This window comes from Marmota marmota, unplaced genomic scaffold, assembly GCF_001458135.2.
Source record: "Marmota marmota marmota unplaced genomic scaffold, marMar, whole genome shotgun sequence".
Classification (NCBI taxonomy): Eukaryota; Metazoa; Chordata; class Mammalia; order Rodentia; family Sciuridae; genus Marmota; species Marmota marmota.
Window position 1 is genome coordinate 6,134,939 of NW_025999900.1, and position 22,333 is coordinate 6,157,271.

At 34.7% G+C, this 22,333-nt stretch overlaps 1 protein-coding gene across 19 annotated transcripts in view; it reads left to right on the top strand.

Annotated features, from left to right (window-relative positions):
• Positions 1-22,333, top strand: part of Gphn (gephyrin) — a 625,252-nt gene that overhangs the window by 577,773 nt on the left and 25,146 nt on the right. For 18 of the 19 annotated variants that reach the window (XR_007345755.1, XM_048798536.1, XM_048798527.1 and 15 more), the window contains one exon: positions 13,709-13,796. Coding sequence is in view for 18 of the 19 variants with exons in the window: in XM_048798536.1 (XP_048654493.1) it covers positions 13,709-13,796 (88 nt within the window). In the remaining variant the exon portion in view is untranslated. Of the gene's footprint in view, positions 1-13,708; positions 13,797-14,179; positions 21,214-22,333 lie in introns of those variants that run through there. The other variant, XM_048798535.1, reaches the window with a different exon arrangement.

A 22,333-nucleotide genomic window follows, 5' to 3' on the forward strand; every position in this document is an offset into this window, starting at 1 on the left:
AATTCAGCCCTCTTGTAAATTTCCCAAATATTTCTATGACTCTTTAGTGGTGTCTCACATGTGATCAAAAGCAAGTCTGCTTTCTGAGCATCCCACTACTAACACAACACTTATAATAATAAGAGTTATTATTAAATCTTTGCCATTTGTTATTTACCTGGATTTTTAGTTCTGAAGAAGTCCACCAGCCAACTCAGAACCCATACAGTGTACAAGTTACGCAGTATCAGGGTCGGTAGTCCTAGGAAAATAGTAGAAAAGACCTACTACAAGGAAAGGGAATTAGTCTGTTCTTTTACATAAATTTCAAGCACCTAGAACTTATCCTGATGCAGACATAGCTTTAAAGAACACAAAAATCAACTTCTGAAAAGAGACAAGATGAATCTAAGAGTTTTAAAAGCCAGAAAGAAATAAGGCAAGCAGGCCCCAAACTGTAGAAAACAAACTCACTAGATTTAGTACAGTTGTTTTCCAACCAACGATGGTGCTAGCCCTGCCTCCAGTGCATTAATAAGCTCTAAGAAATATTCTAAGATAAAAGAAGCTTTCTTTTTCTTCTTAGCCCTAAACTGCTCTGGACTATAATTCTGTCCATTCTTAATTCTATTGTTAGACTTTTGGGTTTTTTTTTAAAGTTACTGTATTATATTGACATTTTTCTATAAAGGCCAAACACCATTGAAAGGTTCTTATTTTGGTATGATAATATTTAATTGTTGGAATCCAAACTGTTGATTTATTATGAACATTTCCTATTAATGTTGCTGTTATGTTTAACTCCAAAATGTACCTTCAGTATAGCCGTAAACAACAACAAACTATAAGCAGGTATAGACAATTCAAGAAATGTGCCAGTCTCTACTGTTTACCCTTTTATTTGATAGCAGTGCTTTATATCAAACTGAGAACAATTTTTTGGTTTGTTTTTTTTTAAGCAACATGCAAATTTAGGTTTGTTACTCTTAGAGATCCAAGGTGAATGGTTTAGAATGCAGAGGTAGAATGTGGGAGAAAAGAATTTATAACTATTTTAATGGAAATTTGCACTAGGACTTTAGCAAGGAAAACAAGTACATTTCTCCTACAGCCTTTTGATATTCTGTGTAGGTTGGCTCTCACTTCATTCTTTCTCATAGCCTTTTGCTAATGAATGCAAATGTTATATATAAGCTTCTGCAGGAAACTCTGCAGAAACACAAAGCAGGGTCATAGGAGAAACTCTGCTCTGTGTTTAAAGCAAGGAAGAGAAATTACTCAAGAATGTCAGCAAGCACAGAACCCTGTCTAAGCTATCACACATATGGGTAGAGAGTGACAGTTCTCTTGTCATATAAAAAGGATAGAATCTGGTTTTTAAATTCTATATGATTCAGTCTCTCAGTTCTTGGTCTTATCTAAACCTACCATAATTTTGACAATGTGAAGTAGAAGAGTAAGCCATTACATATTTAGATTAAGTTGGCCTAAAATTTGTCTTCATTTATTGGACCTTTTATCTAAGAAGAGGATAATTTATTAGTATAGTAAAATTATAGAAGTGGTACTTCAGATACCTGAGAGTTAACAACTGTATCTGAAAAGCATTCATTTACAAATATTAAGTGTATATTAAAATACATTCCCCAAATTACATTTTCACACACTATATGGAACATAATACTGTTGGGATTCCTAGTTCCTTTCTTTAAAAAGGCAGATTTTGGAATTCAGAGATGTTAAATAACTTACTCAGCATTATACAGCTAGTTAGTGGCAGAGGTAGACATGGAATCTAAATTTCTTGAGACTAACAGTCCACAATTCTCTGCTATCATCATGAAGCCAAGATATTATATGTCAGAAGAGTAGTAGCACTATGGGCTGGAGTGGTCAGAGGTTTTTATGAAGGTGCAATTTTAGCTATAATTAGAAGAATGAGTGAGATTTAGATGGGAAAAGATGAGGTGTTAATCCAAATAGGGAACACTGAATGATCAAAAATAGAAAAGTAGAACCAAATAAATATAAAGAAGAAGAAATAAGTATCTACTCAGATCAGTTCAAATGATTAGAACAGGAAGGTCTAGTAGAAGGATAATGCAGGTAAATATACTAAAAATTTGAGGCCATATTTTGAAAGGCTTTGCAATCCAGGCAGAACTATCCAATTCTGTCAAAATTGAAGCTTTTTTTTTTTTAGCAAAAATGACATAATAAATGATTATTTTAGAAAGATAATTGAACTGAGATGTATCACATGAGCTATGATGAAGGGGACTGGAAATAAGACCAATACAATTTATTTATTCACTGTTTTTTCAGTCACCAGTAAGTACTGATTCCTCTGAGAATCACCTGGAGATCTTATTGAAAATGATGATTGTGATTCACAAATCTGTGATGGGTTAAGATTTTGCATTTCTAACAAGCTTCCAGTTGATACCAAACTGCTGATCCATTGATTGCAGGAAGAAGCAAAGATATAATAAATTCAATCATGTGTTTACCATGAATTCTAAGCCAACTCATATTGAAGATACAAAGTTGAAATAAATAAACATAGATCCTACCACTAAGAAATTATAGCCTAATAGTAAAAATATTTTAGAAAGTTCCCCAGCACTTAATATCATATTTGAAAGTAGAATTAAAAATAAAGAGATTAGCCAGGGCCTGGTGGGGCATGCCTGTAAACCTGACAGCTCAGGAAGCTGGGGCAGGAGGATCACAAGTTCAAAACCCGCCTCCACAACTTAGCAAGGCCTTGAGGAACTCTGCAAGACCCTGTCTCTAAATAAAATACAAGAAAAAGCTGGGGAGTGGCTCAGTGGTTAAGTGCCCCTGAGTTCAGTCCCCACCAATAAAAAAGAAAGATTAAATTAACAGAAATTGTGACTTTTACCACAGAATGATATCAGCTTTGATTTATCTTCATCTGAATAACAATACTTTGTTGAAATGGAATCTATAAACACAAACTAAATGCCCACAAAACCAGCTATTAGGCCTCTTGCCACAATTTTTATATCCCCCTCTAGCAACATTCTTTCCTCATCTTTATTCTCCATTTGCAGTCTGTTTCTTTTGACTTTTAAATAATTCTTCCTATGCTTATTCCCTAAAAATAACTCTTCCCATGGCTCACCATTAATTTTCTGTCCTTCTGTTTCTTTATGCCAAGGACTCCCAAATCTTATGTCCCTACCCTGAATGTGAAACTAGTCAAGCACAGATATTCCAAATTGTCACAGATTTTTGTGAGTTTATATTCTTTCACTGGCCAACCCATTTCTAGCTGCCTTGAATATGGGATCATGGATGTCCTAGTTTTCTTTTTCCTGTGACTGGTTCAGTAACCTACTAGCCTCCTTTTTGTCCTTCTAGGCAGCATGAGCTATTACAGGGGCAAGAGTCTAAGACAAAGGAGGAAGTTTGGATAAATATATAAGTGCAGAGTACTATATGTGCCAGCTAATAGAGTGAGGCCAGAATTTACTCAAGATATTGGTCATTTGGACATATGTGCATCTCTGATTATTTTTGGGTTTTGGGTTTTGGGTTTTGGTTTTGGTTTTGGTAACAGGGATTAAATTCAGGGGCACTCAATCACTGAGCCACATCCTCAGCCCTATTTTGTATTATATTTAGAGACAAGGTCTCACTGAGTTGCCTAATGCCTCCTAGTTGCTGAGCCTGGCTTTGACTCAAGATCCTCCTACCCCAGCCTCCTGAGCCCTTCTATAGGCTTGAAGGTGAAGACAGCACTCTGTTAGGTAAAGCAGATTGGGCGAGCAAAATAGAGAGGCTCAAAACCTCAATGTTTGGAAATTTGGGTCTTGTATCCTGAACTATGGGGCATTCTCTTCCCTATACAGATCATATTAAAGACCTCACCCCATTTTCTCTCATTGGCTGCCAGATGATACCTGATTAGAATACTTTCCAGTTCCCCCCATTGTTTACTTTAGAAAACCTAATTAGAATACTGCCATTTTACTCCCATTGGTCATTTTAAAATTTGAACCTATGGCAGGAGTTGTAGTGGTGATAAGTCCTCAGTTGTCATGATAATGGGATTTATTTTAAACAGGGATAGGACTGTCTCCTTGTCTTTTCCAACAGCAGCTTCTTTCTAATACTCTGTTTCTGCCATCTGGGTGTCTCTGAACTGAACAAAATGAATCCCTGAAAATTGCACAACGCAAAAGTTTTGTGACTGGGATGACTTGTTTTATATTTCTGAAGAAAAGGATCTTAGGGGAAAGAAAGAAGTGTAAATTAAAATGGATTTAGAAGGCTATTTTAAATATTGGGGAGCTTCTCTCGGGCTTAAATCTTACACATTTACCTCTTTAATGTAACAAGTGGTAATCAAGCTCCAAATATACAGAATCCACTTGAGGAACTTTTTTAAAAATAAAATTCAGCATTAATTGAGTTTAAATCATTCCTAAAACTGTGACGATTGAGTTGTGTTTCTACTTCAGCTTTAATACAGCTTACCAAATGCTGACTTGGACCTTGTAGCCTTTCAAGACCTAAAGAACTGGGAAATTTAAAAAAAGGGTCCCCCTTCTGAAAAACAAAAGCCTGCCCCACTCAAATCATTCTTGGTTTGCTTGCCTCTGTCATAGTCTTGTGTTCTGAATTTGAATTGCTTGCTCTCAACGTTGCCAATTTGTGAAGCTGCCTCTTCACATTAAAGCATGAAGTAGAAGATTAACAAGTACTGAGATAGCAAATTGAGTTCTTACAAAACTAGCACATTTAGCAGAAATTACCAAGATAGACTTAACAGTATGGTGATTACATGGGCAAAGCCCAGGACTTTACAATTTCCAATTTTTGAACCAAATGTGTCCTAACTTCTTAGTGCTTATTTCCTAATGTCCTTAAAGGAATTTTCTAATCATCAAAGAGAAATTAGACTTTAATTTAATTGGCCAATTGGTCTTTATAACTGCCTGCTTTCCTTATGGAATAAACACCCTTTTGTGCTCAAAATACAAAATTTTAATTTTTAAATCAAAATAATAGATTTATTTTCTGATCACTTTGTCAGCAAACGTCTCTCATTTTCTTTTGATTAACAAAGAATATTCTTCCTACCTTAACAAACTTATGTTTAATGTTGAGATTCTTCATACTATGAAAGATTTTTTTAGTGGCTATTACAGTTGCCTTTCTTAATCCTTAAAAAAATGCTATTATAGTTGATATTTCCATTTCTTCTAATAATAACCTCTAGGTATTACTGTACCTCTAGAAATTATTTTCCTACCCTCACCTCATAAAAAGTAATATCCTCCAGAAAGCCTTTCTTAATTGTCCCAAACCAATTCTGATCATTCTGTCTCACCATTTGTATTTTCATTTTAATTTTTTATATAATTGAATTTAATTAATGATATTATTTTTGCTTATTCATTTTTAAAATTTTTTTCAAATGTTGTTTACACTAGTTTGTTAATTTTCAAACTGGAGGGCTGGGATTGTGGCTTAGCGGTAGAGCGCTCCCCTAGCACAGGTGGGACCTGGGTTTGATCCTCAGCACCACATAAAAATAAAGGTACTGTGTTGTGTCCATATACACCTAAAAAATAAATATTAAAAAAAAGTTTTTTAAATAAAAAACTTTAAAAATATTTTTTAAAAATTCAAACTGGAACCATATTCTCTTTTTTTTTCTTTATGTGACTCTTTAGCACAAGAACATCTATCGGAATTGATGAAGGGCAAAATGATGACTATATATAGTATAGTTTTATTCCATACATGAAGTAGACACACAGAAAATTTTGTAATTGAGGAATTTATCCTTGACCTTTGAAGAATTAATATATATCCTAAGCTTTTTTGTTATCTTCAAATGATTAACTGTCACTGTTCCTGTTCCTTTTTTTTTTCTCCTTTCTTTTTCTTTTTTTTTTTTTTTGGAACTGGGTATTGACCCAAAGATGCTCTACCACTGAGCTACACCCCCAGCCCTTTGTAATTATTTTGAGATAGGGTCTCACTAAACTGCTGATGCTGTCCTTAAACATGTGATCCTCCTGCCTCAGCCTCCCAAGTAGCTGGAATTACAGATGTGTCACCGCTCCTGGTTCACCATTCCTTAATCTACAAATCCTAGAATTTTTCTCACCATTCAACTGTCATCGTCACTCATCTTAAAATGATACAACTTACAGTTGATGTAACAGATGAAACAGAAAACTAATTAGCAGCTGTTGTCCATCTGTGTGTTTATATTAAATATTTTAAAATAAAAAATGCATTTGCATTCTGAATATGCTGTCTGAAATTTACAAATCCTAAACTTGGGTAAATGCTCTGTCTTGGTTTTGGATTTTGCAGCAGACTAGTAGTAAAGCAAAAAGAAATATATGCCAGAATCAGGATTATAGTCATTTAAGGCAGATTCAAATTTTAAAAAGCAAAAAACTCTTAATGAAGTAGGGCCCCCTATGCAATCAGACTTGCTGATTTGCAAAGCAAAAAAAAAATGGTCTATAATATCTAAAACACTATACTCTTCCTAAACAGAAACTGATTAGTCCATATAGTTTTGAGAAAGCCACATTCATTCTCTGATACATTTATTTTGAGATATACTTCTCCTTTCTCTTTTTCTAACTATTAAGTTTATACTTCTGTGACATGGGGACTGACTTAGAATTCTAGGAAGGTTGTTACTTTTGTTTTGTTTTTAAATATATATATTTTTAGTTATAGTTGGACACAATACCTTTATTTTATTTATTTATATGTGGTGCTGAGGATCGAACCCAGGGCCTCGCATGTGCTAGGCGAGCACTCTACCGCTAAGTCACAACCTCAGCCCAAGGATGTTTTTACTTTTGTTGGTAGCCATCTCCCAAGTTGAAAATTAATGGCATGGCTTTAGGGAAAAAAAGATACTTGTATTTTTTTTCCCCTTCACTTAAGTCAAATAATAGAATGGAATGCCCCTAATGTTCACAAAGTGAGAAAAAAAAGAGTTTGATCTAAAAGATAGTATCATATTGCAATGCTCAAATCAGTTTATCCCTCAATGCTTCAGTCTTGATGTGCAAAGAGAATAGTGTTTATGTAACTTTTATTATTTCTATAGACTTACAATATCTTAAAATTAAAAGGAACTTCTATTATCAACTAGTCCAGCCTTTACTCAGTAGAGAAATTAAGAAAAATCCCTTCCTGGTAGCCATCAGGTTTTTGTTTTGAGGTTTGTTTATTTATTTGTTTGTTTGTTTGTTTGGTACCAGGGATTGAACTCAGGGGCACTTAACTACTGAGCCATATCCCATGCCCTTGTTTTAATTTGTTTTTTAATGAAAAGATTGCATTTCCTCATGAGGCAGCACATTCTCTTGTTGGGTGACTATCTAGAAAGGAAGATTTTTCATGACACTGAGCCAAAGTCTTTCTTCCTGTTTCTTCCATCCATTAGTCCTAACTCTGCCCTTTGAAGCAATACCAAATAAATTCACTCACCCTTTGCATGATAGCCTTTCAGATATTTTAATACACAGTCCTGTTTTGCATTAATATCTTCTCAAAGAAGAAACCATGATTATGTAAATGTTAAGTAGCATCTTCTGCTCCATGGTCAGACAGTATTTTCTACAATATTGTTACAAATGTAATAACTAACTACTCTTTATTCCCAAAGCTACTACAGAGAGGTTGACTTGAATTCAGGGTTCAATCAACACCTTTACAGAGTGGCCACAGTGTACAAAGATTTGGCAGTTTAGTCACCAAGCCTAAACGAGATGAGATGAGACCATCCTATAAGACAGATATACTTTACAGATTTACCTTTTATCACAATTTGTTGACTCTCTTTATCCTTTTTTGTTCTTTTGACATTAAAATCCATTTTAACATTAACATTGGCACTCCTGTTTTTTATTCATTAACATTTGCCTCGTGACTTTTTGCCCTACTTGTTATTTTCAGTCTTTTATTTCTTAAGTCTGTCCCTTATAAATCATATTAAAATGGGATTTGAGATTAAAACAAAAAATCTAATTTTTATTTGCCTTAAATTACTGTAACTCTAGCATAAAATTCTTTTTGCTTTACCCAAATGTGCTATAAATAGTGCCCATTATTTTTTTTGCTTCTATCTTACTTTTTATTATGAATTATGCAACTTTATTATTTCTAACTTTCCTTTCCTCTGTTGTGGTTAGACTCAGACACTACTTGCTATCCTTTATCACGTTATTATTTTGGAAGTCATGCTATATCTTCTAATTCCCTTCATGTTCTCCTTCCAATTAGTGATACTCATAATCAAATATATATTTATTCATTATTATATAAAAACAAGGTGCTGACTATATCGCTCCCACAAGATGTACTTATTTCTCTTGTGCACTCCCTGCATCAATTAGGCAGTAACGTTAGAGTACTTTTACATTCCATCTCCTCCCAATCTCTCAACTTTTAGGTAATTCTGAGTAATGCTTTATTTAAATGCTTTAGAATGTTTTTAATTCTAGAGTATTATTATAAGTATTATTTTATAGTAAATCTCTATAACTTCAGGAATTCATATTTAAAACACAATTATAACTACCCAATTTATTCAATCATTATCCATTTAGATTTAGCTATATATTTTTATAAATGAGTGAATATGTGTCTCTGTGTGTATTTCAGTACTGTTTTCTCTCCGTCTATCTTCCCCTATCTTGGGATTTCTATTTTGATTCACTTTTTTATTTACAATCACTTTTCTAGAACATTACTTGATTTGTTATGTGAATGTTTGCATTTTAACAAATATTCTTCTATCCTGACTGGTGAAGGTGTGTGACTGGGTACAGTATTTGGGGGTTGTACACCTTTATTCTGAGAGAAATGTTGATGTTAATATACTATTTTCCAGTTTTTTTATATTATAGATAAGAATCCCAAGGCCAGTATCATTTTTCCTTTGTTACTAACCAATCTTTCTATCTGGCAGCTTTTTAAGATTTAAAAGTTATTCTTAAAATTACAAAATTTTATCAGAACATGCTTAGATTTGTATTTTTTCACAGTCCTTACCTGGACTTATAGACCTTTTCATTCTTCAAGTCCAGCTCTTTCCAAATAAATGAAATTTTCCTATTTCCCCCCCTCCTTTTTCTCCTTATTCCTGTTTGTCTTATATCAGTCTCTTGCTGTGTCCTCCAAGTTTCTTATTATTTTCTGTATGACTTCCATCTTTTTGTATTTTTATACAATCCTTGGAGATACAACACATGATCTTCTAGACCACTAATTGAGTTTTCCGTGGAGACTATGCTCACCTCTATCTACTAAATTTGAATTTTTTTTTTGTTTTATAACACCCTTCTAATGTTGAAATTGAATATCCATTAGTGTTTTTTGTGTTGTTATGATTATTGCTGTTGTTAAATTATCTCTTCTCCCAGGCTTTTATTTCATTAGGAGCTGTACTAAATGTTGTGCTTATTCTTCTAGCTTCCAGTTTTGGCTTCTTATATTCACAGTGTTTTCCTTTTTTTATTGAAAGTCCTGTTTACCCTAAGGGTTCAAGAAGCTGGTAGGGCACTTTGGACCTCATATGCATGCCATCACAGTGGTAAAGAGGATCACAAGTGGTAAAAGGTATCTTACATAAGGGTCCAGTCTCATGAGAATCTTGCTTTTATTACATATCATATGCCTGGGGAAAAAATGCACAATCACTTCTGATTAGGGAGGGAATAAAACAAACATGAGGAGGTAGAGGTTGTGATTCTAGCCAGTTCTGCCACTTACTGCTTTGTCTAGATTTTAATATGCTACTTTGCCTATCTGAATATCACTTTCTTTTTCTATAAAATGGATATAATAATACTCAGTTTACTTCATGGATTTACTATGAGGTAATAAGTGAAGATCTAGTATGCAACATAAATGAAGTTATAGATCATTTTAAGTGTTGTCAGGTCTGCATCTGTAGCACCCATGATTTTTGACCAGATCCTCAAACACCAGAGTATGTAGCAGAAAGTAGAGTGAGAGAGAGGGACAAATAAGAACAGAGAAGAGCAGGATCCAAATAAAAGGCCCAGCTGTGATGATGGACAAGATAACCTTTCCAACTTCAGAGTCAATGACTTTATTAATCTACTGGCCACAGAGTAGAAAGTAGCACTGAGCATACTCTTTGAAACATGGTATATTATAGTAAAGATTATGAACAAAATCCCTTCTAATTTATTTCTGCAAATTAGAAAATTTATGTGGACAGTTGATGACTCCACAGTTTTATAAAATAGGAAAAAACTTTCTGGATAATATGAAAATAATGAATTTTTGAAAATCACTGAAAAATATGTTTATTTCTAATCATCAGCTAAAGAACCATACTTTATCCACCTACAAAGACTACTAGTACCCTGATGATATACATATCATTGCTTCTTTGTTTCTATTGGCTTTACAGCAATCCTAATAGAATTGATGTTATAAATTATATATTTTGAGTTTGATGAAATTAGTTAATGTTTCTTTGTAACGGCAGAAAATCATATTTTGTTGATAATATTCATTAGCCACTCACCGGAACCACAGTCTACATGGTGCTTTCCCCACTTACTCCATTGTTTATTCATTTGGCTCAATTCAATGATAATGTGATCCAGAAAGGCAAGGAGTCCAGAACTCTGAGCATCAGGAACCTATCATATGTATATCACATAGTGCTTCCATACAATATATTGATTTTGCCTTTCTTTTTCCCTAAAGCAAAATTAAAAGGATTAATGAGAAATATGTTCAAAATACTTGATTCAAAAATACTTTCAATATACCCATTATTCAGTATGATTCTTCTTAGATATTTGCCCAAACAGCTAATTTCAAATGTATATCATGAATTTTTTTAAAGTTTCTAATTTTATACATAGATTTTACTTTCAGGGAATAGCTGGGTAATTTTGTGGTTGCATAAACAATTAACTGAATGACTCGAAAGGGTCCCTATATTGGTAGGCTGGACCTTATGTGAGCCATTTTTCAAACTTTTACTTTTGTTCCTTCTTCTTGGGAGATTACTTCCCAGAGCCAGAACAATCCCAGTATACCCTTGGACATGCCAATCTAAAGGACAAGGAAATTTTACTCATACCCTGTAGTAAATGAAACTATTCAAACTCGACGTGGCCTATCTTGCCCTTTGGACTTTCCACATGATATTCTGTGAATGTATTTACATCCCAATCTAAGATTTTCTTCTGTTAGTCAAAGGTATTCTCCAGAATAAAAACTGCCCAGGTGCTAAAGTTGTATTTTTCCAGGTTGTTGTGTATGTTCATGTGCTTAACTTCTATTTTAATCAGCTTTTTTGCTGCTATGACGAGAAGACCTGACAAAATTCTAGAGGAGGAAAAGTTTATTTAGCACTCACAGTTTCAGAGGTCTCAGTCCATAGATAGCCAACTCCAGTACTCTGTGCCCAAGGTAAGGCAGAACATCTGAAGAAGGATGTGGAAGAGGAAAGTTGCTCAGGACATGACAATCAGTAAGCAGAGAGACTAAGCTTTGCTCACCAGAGACAAAATATGTACCCCAACGGCATTCTTCCAATGACCTACCTTCTCCATCCACATCTTACCTGCCTACAGTTATCACCCAGTTAATCCCTATCAGTGGATTAATGTACTTATTAGGTTAAGGCTGTCATGCAATTATTTCAGCTCTAAACTTTCTTGCATTGTCTCCACTTAAGCTTTTGGAGAATACTTCATATCTAAACCATAACAACTTCTGTCAGTTCGACAGCAATAGTAATGGCAACCTCTATGCTTTCTTTAAAACTTAATTTGCTCAAGGTACTATTCTAAGTGCTTTATATATGTTATGCTATTAAGTCCTCATAACAATTCTATTATCCCTACTTAGAGAAAAATGAGGCAAAGAGAAGGTAATCAACTTGTCCAAGGTTTGACATCTAGCAAGTAGTGGTGCCAGAATTCAAGTTCAGGCAGTCTGACTCTAGAGTCCATGGTACTAATCTCTGTGCTATGCCACCTACCAACTAGCTTATCTCATAAAGTCTATGAAGGTTGTGTATTTGATAGATATTAGGTTCCTCTTCTCCCCTCTCTCATGCCTGTATAAAAAAGTAAAGTGATATTCTTGTTATAGTTCTTACCATCTGTAGTCCCTGACTTTCCTTCTTCCTCTCTTACTAAGTTGTGCATGAAAGTGAAGGGACATTAAGCTTCACAGTCATGAGAAATTTGGAAAAACATATGCTGTCTCATTTAGAGATTACTTGATTTCAAATAACAATCTGCTGAAGTTAGCTTTACAGAAGAGGGACTTCAAATAATGGGAGGATAGAGAGTTATCTGATGGAATTCAAGAGCAAAAATACAGCTCAGCCTCAAGAGGGACTAAAAGCAGAAACTAGAAAACCAGAAGCCAGTATCATTTCCTTTTCAGATGACCATGTTAGATATCTATGGAGGAGAAGGGAAAAGAAGTCAAGTAATATAAAGGGAAATACCATCTCCTCTATCTTAGAAGTTCTTAGAAAAACAAGAGACTGAACATGTAGTCCTCAAAGACACTTTTTCTATACTCCATCAGTTAAAGGGAAATTCTAGGTTCAGGTCACATTGCCCAGGAACTTTATTTGGATTTAAAGTAGTTTAACAGTTCCTTTCAGCTGCGCTCTGCCATCCAGTCCCTCCTTAAGTTCTGATTTTGTTTATTTTCACTTCATGAATCCCAAGATAGGGATGTTTTACAACCCTCTTAACATGCAATAATGAGGACCTTCATCTTTTTCATCTCTTTCCCCAGGCCTTTCATATATGTCATCAAAGGGCCTGGTGCACTTGCCTTTTCTGCTGACAGTCAAGAATGTGCTTAGTATCAATCCCTAAGATTCATCCTGAACTTTTACCCTCTCAGAAAAGTTCATTACAGCCTCTGCCTTCCTTATCCTTTTTCTTTTTTTTCTCTCTCTACCTTTTCTTTTCCCAATAAATACCTATGGGCTCTTCATATTTCTAGGGATTCCCCCTCTATTTCCTGTTAGATGAACTCCTTATTCTTGAATGTGAGGATATTCCTAGACAATCCAAAAAAAATCATACCTTACCCTGTCTAAACCAGTCATTTCCAGTCAAGTCTGTTACTCTAGTCAAACCATCGTCCACATCAACCTAGGTAACAGAAGAGATTTAATCACTGTTCCAGCTCTTGATAGCGCAGATCCTCTTGCATACAAAGCCCTTTCCTATTCCTGCCCATTTATCAAAATCCAGTCCATTTCTCAGGGGCTCACTTAAGTCACTCCCTCTAATGAGACTTATGGGATCTTTCCAACATCTAGCATGACTAACTATCCTGGTTTGCCTGGGATTTGCGAAGACATGTGACTTTTAGCACTGAAACTAGGATATTCCTAGACAATCCAAAACTGTTAGACATCCTATAACACCACACTGGCTCCCCTCATTGGACAGCCTTGCTGAGACAAAAACACTGTGAAAGCACCAGTAGTCACTACTTCAACATTTACAAGATCCTATTTCCACAATAAGACGAATGCTTCTATTGATCAGAGACACTTTTGATTTTCACTTCATGCAAAATTTATTGCTGTACTCATGGTAATGCCTACTCAGTGAATAAGGTGGTTCAGTTTTAAGTTGGCACTATATCTAATGTGTATTATTAATTTATTTGTCTTTATTTTTTCCAGCCCAGATGACTTACTCAATGCCTTGAATGAGGGTATCAGTCGTGCTGATGTCATCATCACATCGGGGGGCGTATCCATGGGGGAAAAGGTATGAAAAATGGGCTCATAAAGATCTATCCCCTTTAACATTCTTGCCTATGGTCATTTAACTGTGGTCTGGTATTTGTAACCAGTCCCCCATAAAGCTGAAAGCCCATGGGCCTTCAGAAATTACTTGTCTCTACAAAAAGAATACAGTGCACATAGGTCAGAGAGCATACCTCAGGAACAGCCTAGAGAATCTTGAAACTTGCAGAATGCTTTTTTGGTTTTTTAATTTTGTTTGTTTTTCTTTTGCCCTGGAGACTTCTGTTTTTTGTTTGGTTGTCATGAATTTTAGTATATTAGGACTTCCTTTTTGTATGATATTTATGCCCAAGGTAAAGCTCCAATGTCTTCCCTTCTACTCAGTTTTGTTTTGTTTTTTTTTAGGTGCTAGAGATTGAACCTGGGGCCTATGCATGCACTAAACCTATAAGCTGCACCCCAAGACGTCCACTTAAATTAAAACATAATCTCCTAGAGCCAACCATATATCTCACTCACCACATATTTATTGCAGACCTTACAAGATCCTTTAGCTCACCTTCCCAGAAGTGAAAGAAAGAAAAAACTAAACATTCCTTTTGCCCTTCTTTTTATAATAATAATGTAATGAATATATGTGTAAATACAGGAATATGTATGATTTCTTGGGGCTAAGTATATGTGTACATGGTATGTGCTTAGTCCTATAAAAATCCCAATGTGAATATTTTGGCATCATTAAGTTTATATATCTTAATGAAATGTGTTAGCTGTGATGATTATTGGATCCATGAATAATGGTCTCCACTCCTCATACTGGGAATTGAACCTAGGGCCTCACACTTGCTGAGCTATATTTTCAGCCTTTTTTATTTTATTTTGAGACAGAATCTTGCTAAATTGCTCAGGCTGGCTTCAAACATATGATCCTCCTGCCTCAGCCTCCCAAGTAGCTGGGATTAAAGGCATGTACCACCATACCCAGCCTGAATGTTATTAAAGTAAAATATTCTTTACTGCAATAACCAACTTATGTTTTGGCTCAAAAATATTTCAGATCACAGAAATATAAAATATATATTATAGTTTATAATCCCCATTGTTTTCTTTTATCTCATGTTAATCTTAAACTGAAAATTATAACAAGATTCATATTTTTTTAAGAATATGATTTATTTTAAACTGTATTTTACATGTAGTATATATTTAGCATTTATACACTTGTTCTTAGTCCCTGCCCACTGTAGTTACAAAACTGCCTAAATTTATAATCTGCCTCTTTAGACAGTGAACTTTAAGAGCAAATGTTAGAATTTGAGAGCATTGGCTTTGAAAGCAAATTCAGAATTCAACACCCTGAACAAGGAATTACTGACTTCCATTCACAAACTTTAGTGTTAGAGTATTTGAGAACAGCACTTGCTTCCAAAAACTAAAGAAAAAAAAAGAATCTCAGTTCAAGAGTACAATCTCAAATTACATTCAGGTGTGAGAATATTGAAGCATAGGTAAGTATTCTCAGATAGGTGGCTGGGTTAGTCTTTCCTCCAAGTCTCCCAGAAGTCTTTAGCTCCAAGTAGAGCCAGTTGCTTCGGACTATAAAAAATAATTTGCAACTTGTCTATTTTCATTACTACGAGATTGCTCTCAGTATCACAAGAGCACATCCTGAAGCCAGGTTTATTTATATGACAAATTTGTTATTTTCAGGGATTGTTTCATATAGGGTTTGTCTTAATTTCTAATGAATTTAATTGTGGGATAATACTTATTTGACAGACGTAAAGTTTATCTTTTCTAATACTTCTAGAGAGGCAAGAAGCTTATAGCACACATGGGCTTGGCAGTATGGCTCAACCTTAGAAAGGACAGAACACTTGTGAACCTAACCTTCCTCATTATTGTTAACAAAGATGTCAATTATCCTAGGGATTTGCTTACAAATAAACTACAAGTAAATAAGGCCAACATAATAAAGTATATTGGTTTTATTTATGTTATATTCTGTGCAGTTAGACACTTACACCTTTAATTTACTAAGAGAGAGATTTTAGGACCTGGGCCTGCCAAAGTATGCCCTAGGAGCTTATAATTGTCTTTATTACCTTCTGAACTACAATGAGATGATAGAGGAACCAGGAAGAAAGAAGTAAAACATGCAGCAAACTCCTGCCAATTATATTCCCAAAAAGAAATTCATTGTACTTTGGTAGCAGAAAGAAAAGCCTGAAAACCAGTCACTGAAAAGACAGGGAGATAAAGGAAGATCCAGAGGCATTATGTAGAAGACACACATGAATCTTAAGTGTAAAAATTTAAGTATGCAAGAAATTTATTTGATTAAATTATACTCTAATCACCTATTCAACAGAACTGGCAGGACATTTTATTTAAGCCACAACTGAGACCCACTTCCTCCAAGAATTATGCCAAAGACTCTGGAGGAGCTCAAGCAGCATGAAAGCATCAGGGAAACACATCTGGTCTAATCTATACTGTAAATGTCCAGAGTGTTCTTATGTGCCCTTCAATCTCAGGTCTTTGCTCCTTTGGGCCATGCTACCAGCATTAGGATGGTGGGGAGGTGGGGAGCCTCAGGGCAGCCAGCTTCTTTCCTTCAGCCATCTCTTCTGAAGTCTGGCCACCTCCCCAGCAAATTACCTGCTAAGCAGAGTGGAAGGAGAGGCCCCTGCTGCTTGCAGAACCCACAGAATTCTGTCCTCTTACCTGCCAAGAAGAAATGACTCTTCCACCATTGCTTATTGCTTCCCTACAGATCTTCTCATCCTGCCCCCACACAGCTTTTTCACAGTTTTCATCTTTATTCAACACTGAAAGTTTTCAGTTAAATTTAAATAATAACTGCTTTTTGCCTTGAAAACTAAAGAATCATATGCATTACTGTAAGTTGTTCACACCCTACAAAATGATAAAATAGTTCAAAGATAATGAAATATGCCAGAAGGATACCTAAATTGACAGCAGTAATCTTTTTTGCCCATTTCAAAGTCTCTTACTTTTGCCCAACAGTGTCTCCACCACCCAGATGATCAAAGTATCTCAGATATTATTATTGAACACAAAAAAGGGTTAATCTCAGTAGGTTTAGCCAGATTTGAACACAAGAGTATTAATTGACCATATAAGCCTTCTTTGTTTTCCAAATCTAGAGCAATGCAGCCACAAAATGTTTTAAACTAATTACCAATATCCCAAATAAATATACACAGTAAAATCTTCCTTACGCTTCATTCAGTCCTATGTCTTCTTGTTCTGTTAGATCTTGGGTTAGCAGTTTAATTTTCATGAAACTATCTGCTTACAAACAAAAGAGCTCTGGAATTCCTGATTCAGTCCACTGCTGTGGAATAAAAGTTATCCAAAGTTTATCAATACAGAAACTGTATCCAAGAGGCTATTCTTTGAAATGTCTGTAGTTTAGTGTATCTATTATAGTCCTTTTCAATAGTGTACTGAATCTGTCTTGTCCCAGACACATATTATCAACTTGCTTATCATAGCCTTCAGACAAACATTAGAATAAAACAAACTTTCTATAGATAATGAATTCTCAATGACTGTTTAATTTGCCAATAAGTAAAACTGTGTATTGGGATGTATTTTATAACTCGGTGTGTGTGTGTGTGTGTGTGTGTGTGTTTTCTGTTTTTGCAGTGCTAGGGATCAAATGCAGAGCTTCATGCATGCTAGAAAAGTGCTCTGCCACTGAGCTAATCCCCAGCTCAATTTCATAAATGTTTTGCTCACTGTTTCCCTGAGAGAAAAACAGGGAGGATGTTGTCAAATCTCCAGAGACTTTCCATAAAGCAAACAATTTGAAAATCTTTGTATTATTACAATTTTACCTATATGAATCTAACCTAGGGCAGACCGAGCTTCTCAGATATAACAGCTCTTAAAATAGTAGCACATCAAACAAACCTAATTATTTCCAGCATCTTTTTTGTTGGTTTATTTAATTTATTTTGTAGTTGGACACAATACCTTTATTTCACTTATTTTTTTATTTTTTATGTGGTGCTGAGGATGGAACCCAGGGTCTCACACATTCGAGGCAAGCACTCTGCCGCTAAGTCACAACTCCAGCCCCACTCCAGCATGTCTTCTTATGAGAAAACAAACCTGTGATTTTTCTGGTTAAGAATTCCTTTTCTTTTTTCCCCTACTGAGGATTAAACTTAGGGTGCTTCACCACAAGGCCACATGCCTGGCCCTTTTCATTTTTTTATTTGAGACAGGGCCTTGCTAAGTTGCTGAGGCTGGCCTAGAACTTTCAATCCTGCCTCCTGCCTAACCTCCTAAATTACTGGGATTATAGGCATGCACTACCACACCCAATTTATCTAGGAAATTTCAAAGATTTTAGAGGTAAAAGATACTCTGAGTTTTTCCCCCTAAATTTAGGTCTGACTTTTAGAAAACAAAATCAAAGGAGTTATCAAAAAAGAGAAATGGGTACTTGATTATGATAGGATCATATGTATTTAAGAATTACTTAGTTACCTAATTTTTCAAAGCAACACTGAAATATTTGAAAATAACATGTTTGTAAATAACATGTTTTTAATGTTTGACTCATTCATAAATGAGGAATCTTTGTTCTTTGCTTTTTATTTTATTTTTTATTTTTTTTAGTTGTGGTCGAACATAATACCTTTATTTATTTATATTTTTTTTTTATGTGGTGCTGAGGATCTAACCCAGCACCTTACACATGCTAGGTGAGCGCTCTACTACTAAGCCAAAACCCCAGCCCCGCTTTTTTATTTCTTAGAGACAAAATAAACATAAAGCACAAAAGGCAGAATACACAATAATAAAAGCTTTTCATATAATAGAGAAAGCATTAATTAATACCCCAAAAAAAGCAAGAGGATCTTCTAGGCCAGCTTCAGCAACTTAGCAAGGTTGTAGGTAACTTAGCAAGACCCTGTCTCAAAATAAAAAAGGAATAGGGATGAGGTGAACTTACTAAAATTTTTATGTATTTCTCAGTTTCATTTCAGAGGTATAAACCAAGGCAAATATAAGTCACTTTCAAAGTTTTGTTTTTGATTTTACTCTTTTATATTCTGTAAAAACTGACACTTTACTTTCAAATAAAGAGTACCAGAGTCCTTGAGACCTTTTAGGTGGCCTACAAGGTCAAAACTATTTTCATAAGAATATTAGGACTTTATTTACCGTTTTTATTCTTTCTCTTTTTTGAGTATACAGTGTAGTTTTCCCAGCAGCTAAAGGATGTGTGATATCTCATTCAATTGAATGCAGCAGACAGGAGCCTAGCAGACTTATGTTAAGATAAACATTAAAGAGATCTTCAAAATTATAAAACAGTGTATTAAAAATTTATTATTTGATGGGCACAGAGGTGCACATCTTTAATCCCAACCACTTGAGAGGCTGAAACAGGAGAATCACAAGTTCAAGGTCAAACTCAGCAATTTATCAAGACCCTAAGCAATGTAATGAGAACCTGTCCCAAAAATAGAAAATTAAAAGGGGCTAGGGATACAGATCAGTGGTAAAGCACCCCTATGTTCAACCTAAAGTACCCATCCCAAAAAAAGTTACTTGTATTAACATGAAATGGCTTCATCATTGCTATTTTCCAATGAACCAACAAATATCTTTCTTAATTTCTTAGTTTTAACTTCTAACACAGTAAATATTTATAGGTTAAAAAAACACATAAACAAAAATTATTAATGAATTTTAATTTAAAGCATGTAAAGGGGTCATGAGACCAAAAATTTGGGGAACTTGACTTTAAGGAAAAAAATTAGGGCTGCACTTGTAGCTCAGTGGTAGAGCGTTACCTAGCACATGTGAGGCACTGGGTGCAATCCTCAGCACCACATAAAAATAAATAAATAAAATAAAGGTATTATGTCCATATACAACTAAAAAACTAAAACAAGAAAAAGAAAAAATATCATTTTCCCTTGGAAAACACAAGAACACACATAATTATACTTATTTTTACATATATACTTTGTCATTATTAATCCTAGCATAATTATAAATACATATTAATTATAATGTTTAAGAAAATAACTAATTTCTATTTCTCTGAGAAAACACTGATAGTTGAGAAATCATATATAATCATTTTAGCAGACTAGCAAATCTCATAAACACACAGAATACAATTTTCTACAGCCACACTTCCCATGCCTTCAAACTAACAAACAAAAAACATAACTAAAGAAATTAAGTTTCTCAGAGTAATTATTTTCCTTCATTGATCTCAGTTTTAGTTTTTGTTTGGTTTGGTTTGGTTTTTTTGTTTGTTTGTTTGGTATAGGGTATTGAACTCAAGAGTTGCTTAACCACTTTTTTATTTTTTATTTTGAGAGACACTCTTGCTAAGTTGCTTAAGATCTCGCTAGGTTGTAGAGGCTAGCCTAGAACTTGTGATCCTACTTCCTCAGCTTTCCAAGTCACTGGGATTAAGGTGTGCACCATCATGCCTGACTCAGTTTTACATTTTTATAATCTTAAATTCTATGTGGGAATATTGTTGGTTCATTTGGTATGTAAAGCTGTATAATTTGTGGGGGAAACACCCAATTGAAATAAAATACATACTTTTTATTATATTTAACACTGATAAAGAAAATAATATGGATGAGTTTTCTTTTTTTGGTGGTAGGGGGGTTCTTATTAACTAAAATTATTACACTAGTCACATTTGCCAAAGATTTATCTTCACTATATGAACTTGGAGTCTTAAAATTGTATGATTTTTTTTTTCTTAGTGTAGCACATTTAAAATATGTTAACTTGCCAAGTACAGTGGCATGTGTCTGTAGGCCCAACTACTCATTAGGACGGGGCAGGAGAAGCCTTTGAAACTTGGGTTTGAGGCCAACCTGGGCAAAATAGCTATACTCTATCTCTTAATAAAATCAATAAACAAATAAATAAATGCTCTAAGTTTCTTTATTATCTAGAATTTTATAAATATTCTATTTATATAAGCATTTATTATCTCTTTAAGCCAATCAGAACAGAGCACTTTTAAGATACAATATAATCTAGTTTATGAATACCCCCCTGAAACAAGAAAACATCTCACACTCAGTAAGATAAGTGCTCTTTTGGATTACTGACACCTAGACCCATAAGGAACATGATCACTTAAGTTCTACAGTTTCAGCCACTCATAAATTAATCTGTATACTAATAAAGAGCTATTTTCTTTCCTAGAAGGCACAGAATTCTTAATTTGGGCTTGAAATGGACAATAAGAGAAATAAACAAGAAAGACTAATAAACTAGATTATCTGTCGTCTTCTATTAAGAATAGATTTGTATTATCCACTTAACAGCTATCACCACATACTTAGGCCATAAAACCAGATTTCCAATCACTGCTGTCACGTGGGGGAATACATTCTTGGTTGCGCACAGAAACAAAAAAAGGACCAAGGCAAAATAGAGAAACTAAAAGAGTTATACTGCTCTTTTGAATTCACCTCAGGAACCAAGAAAAGTTATTTCCAAGTTCAAGCAACCCATAAAATGCACTTCTCTAAGCCAGTTGCTGTGGCCCATGGCTATAATCTCAGCAACTCCAAAGGCTAAGGTAGGAAGATCACAAATTTGAGGACAGCCTGGGCAATTAAGTGAAACTCTGTCTCAAAAAGTAAAAAGGACTGGGGGTGTAGCTCAGTGGTAAAGTGCCCCAGGTTCAATCCCTGTACCCCCCCCCCAAAAAAAAACCACTTATCTGGCAATGAAGTTTAATTGATTCTATCAAATAAATCAGTGGGACATCTCAATGGAGTCTCTAAAATTGAAGTATAATTTTTAAAAATTAAACTATGTACCTCATACATATGTAAAATGAACATGTGTAACATATTTTATTTAATTTTATAATATGGAAACCATAAGATATTACAACTGATTCAAAAGGGAATTCAAAAAATGTGGCATTTATACACAATGGAGTATTACGCAGCACTAAAAAACGACAAAATCATGGAATTTGCAGGGAAATGGATGGCATTAGAGCAGATTTTGCTAAGTGAAGCTAGCCAATCCCTAAAAAACAAATGCCAAATGTCTTCTTTGATATAATGAGAGCAACTAAGAACAGAGCAGGGAGGAAGAGCAGGAGGAAAAGATTAACATTAAACAGAGACATGAGGTGGGAGGGAAAGGGAGAGAGAAGGGAAATTGCATGGAAATGGAAGGAGACCCTCATTGTTATACAAAATTACATAAAAGAGGTTGTGAGGGGAAAGGGAAAAAAAAACAAGGAGAGAAATGAATTACAGTAGATGGGGTAGAGAGAGAAGATGGGAGGGGAGGGGAGGGGGGATAGTAGAGGATAGGAAAGGTAGCAGAATACAACAGTTACTAATATGGCATTATGTAAAAATGTGGATGTGTAACCGATGTGATTCTGCAACCTGTATTTGGGGTAAAAATGGGAGTTCATAACCCACTTGAATCTAATGTATGAAATATGATATGTCAAGAGCTTTGTAATGTTTTGAACAACCAATAAAAAAAATTGTGCAGTGA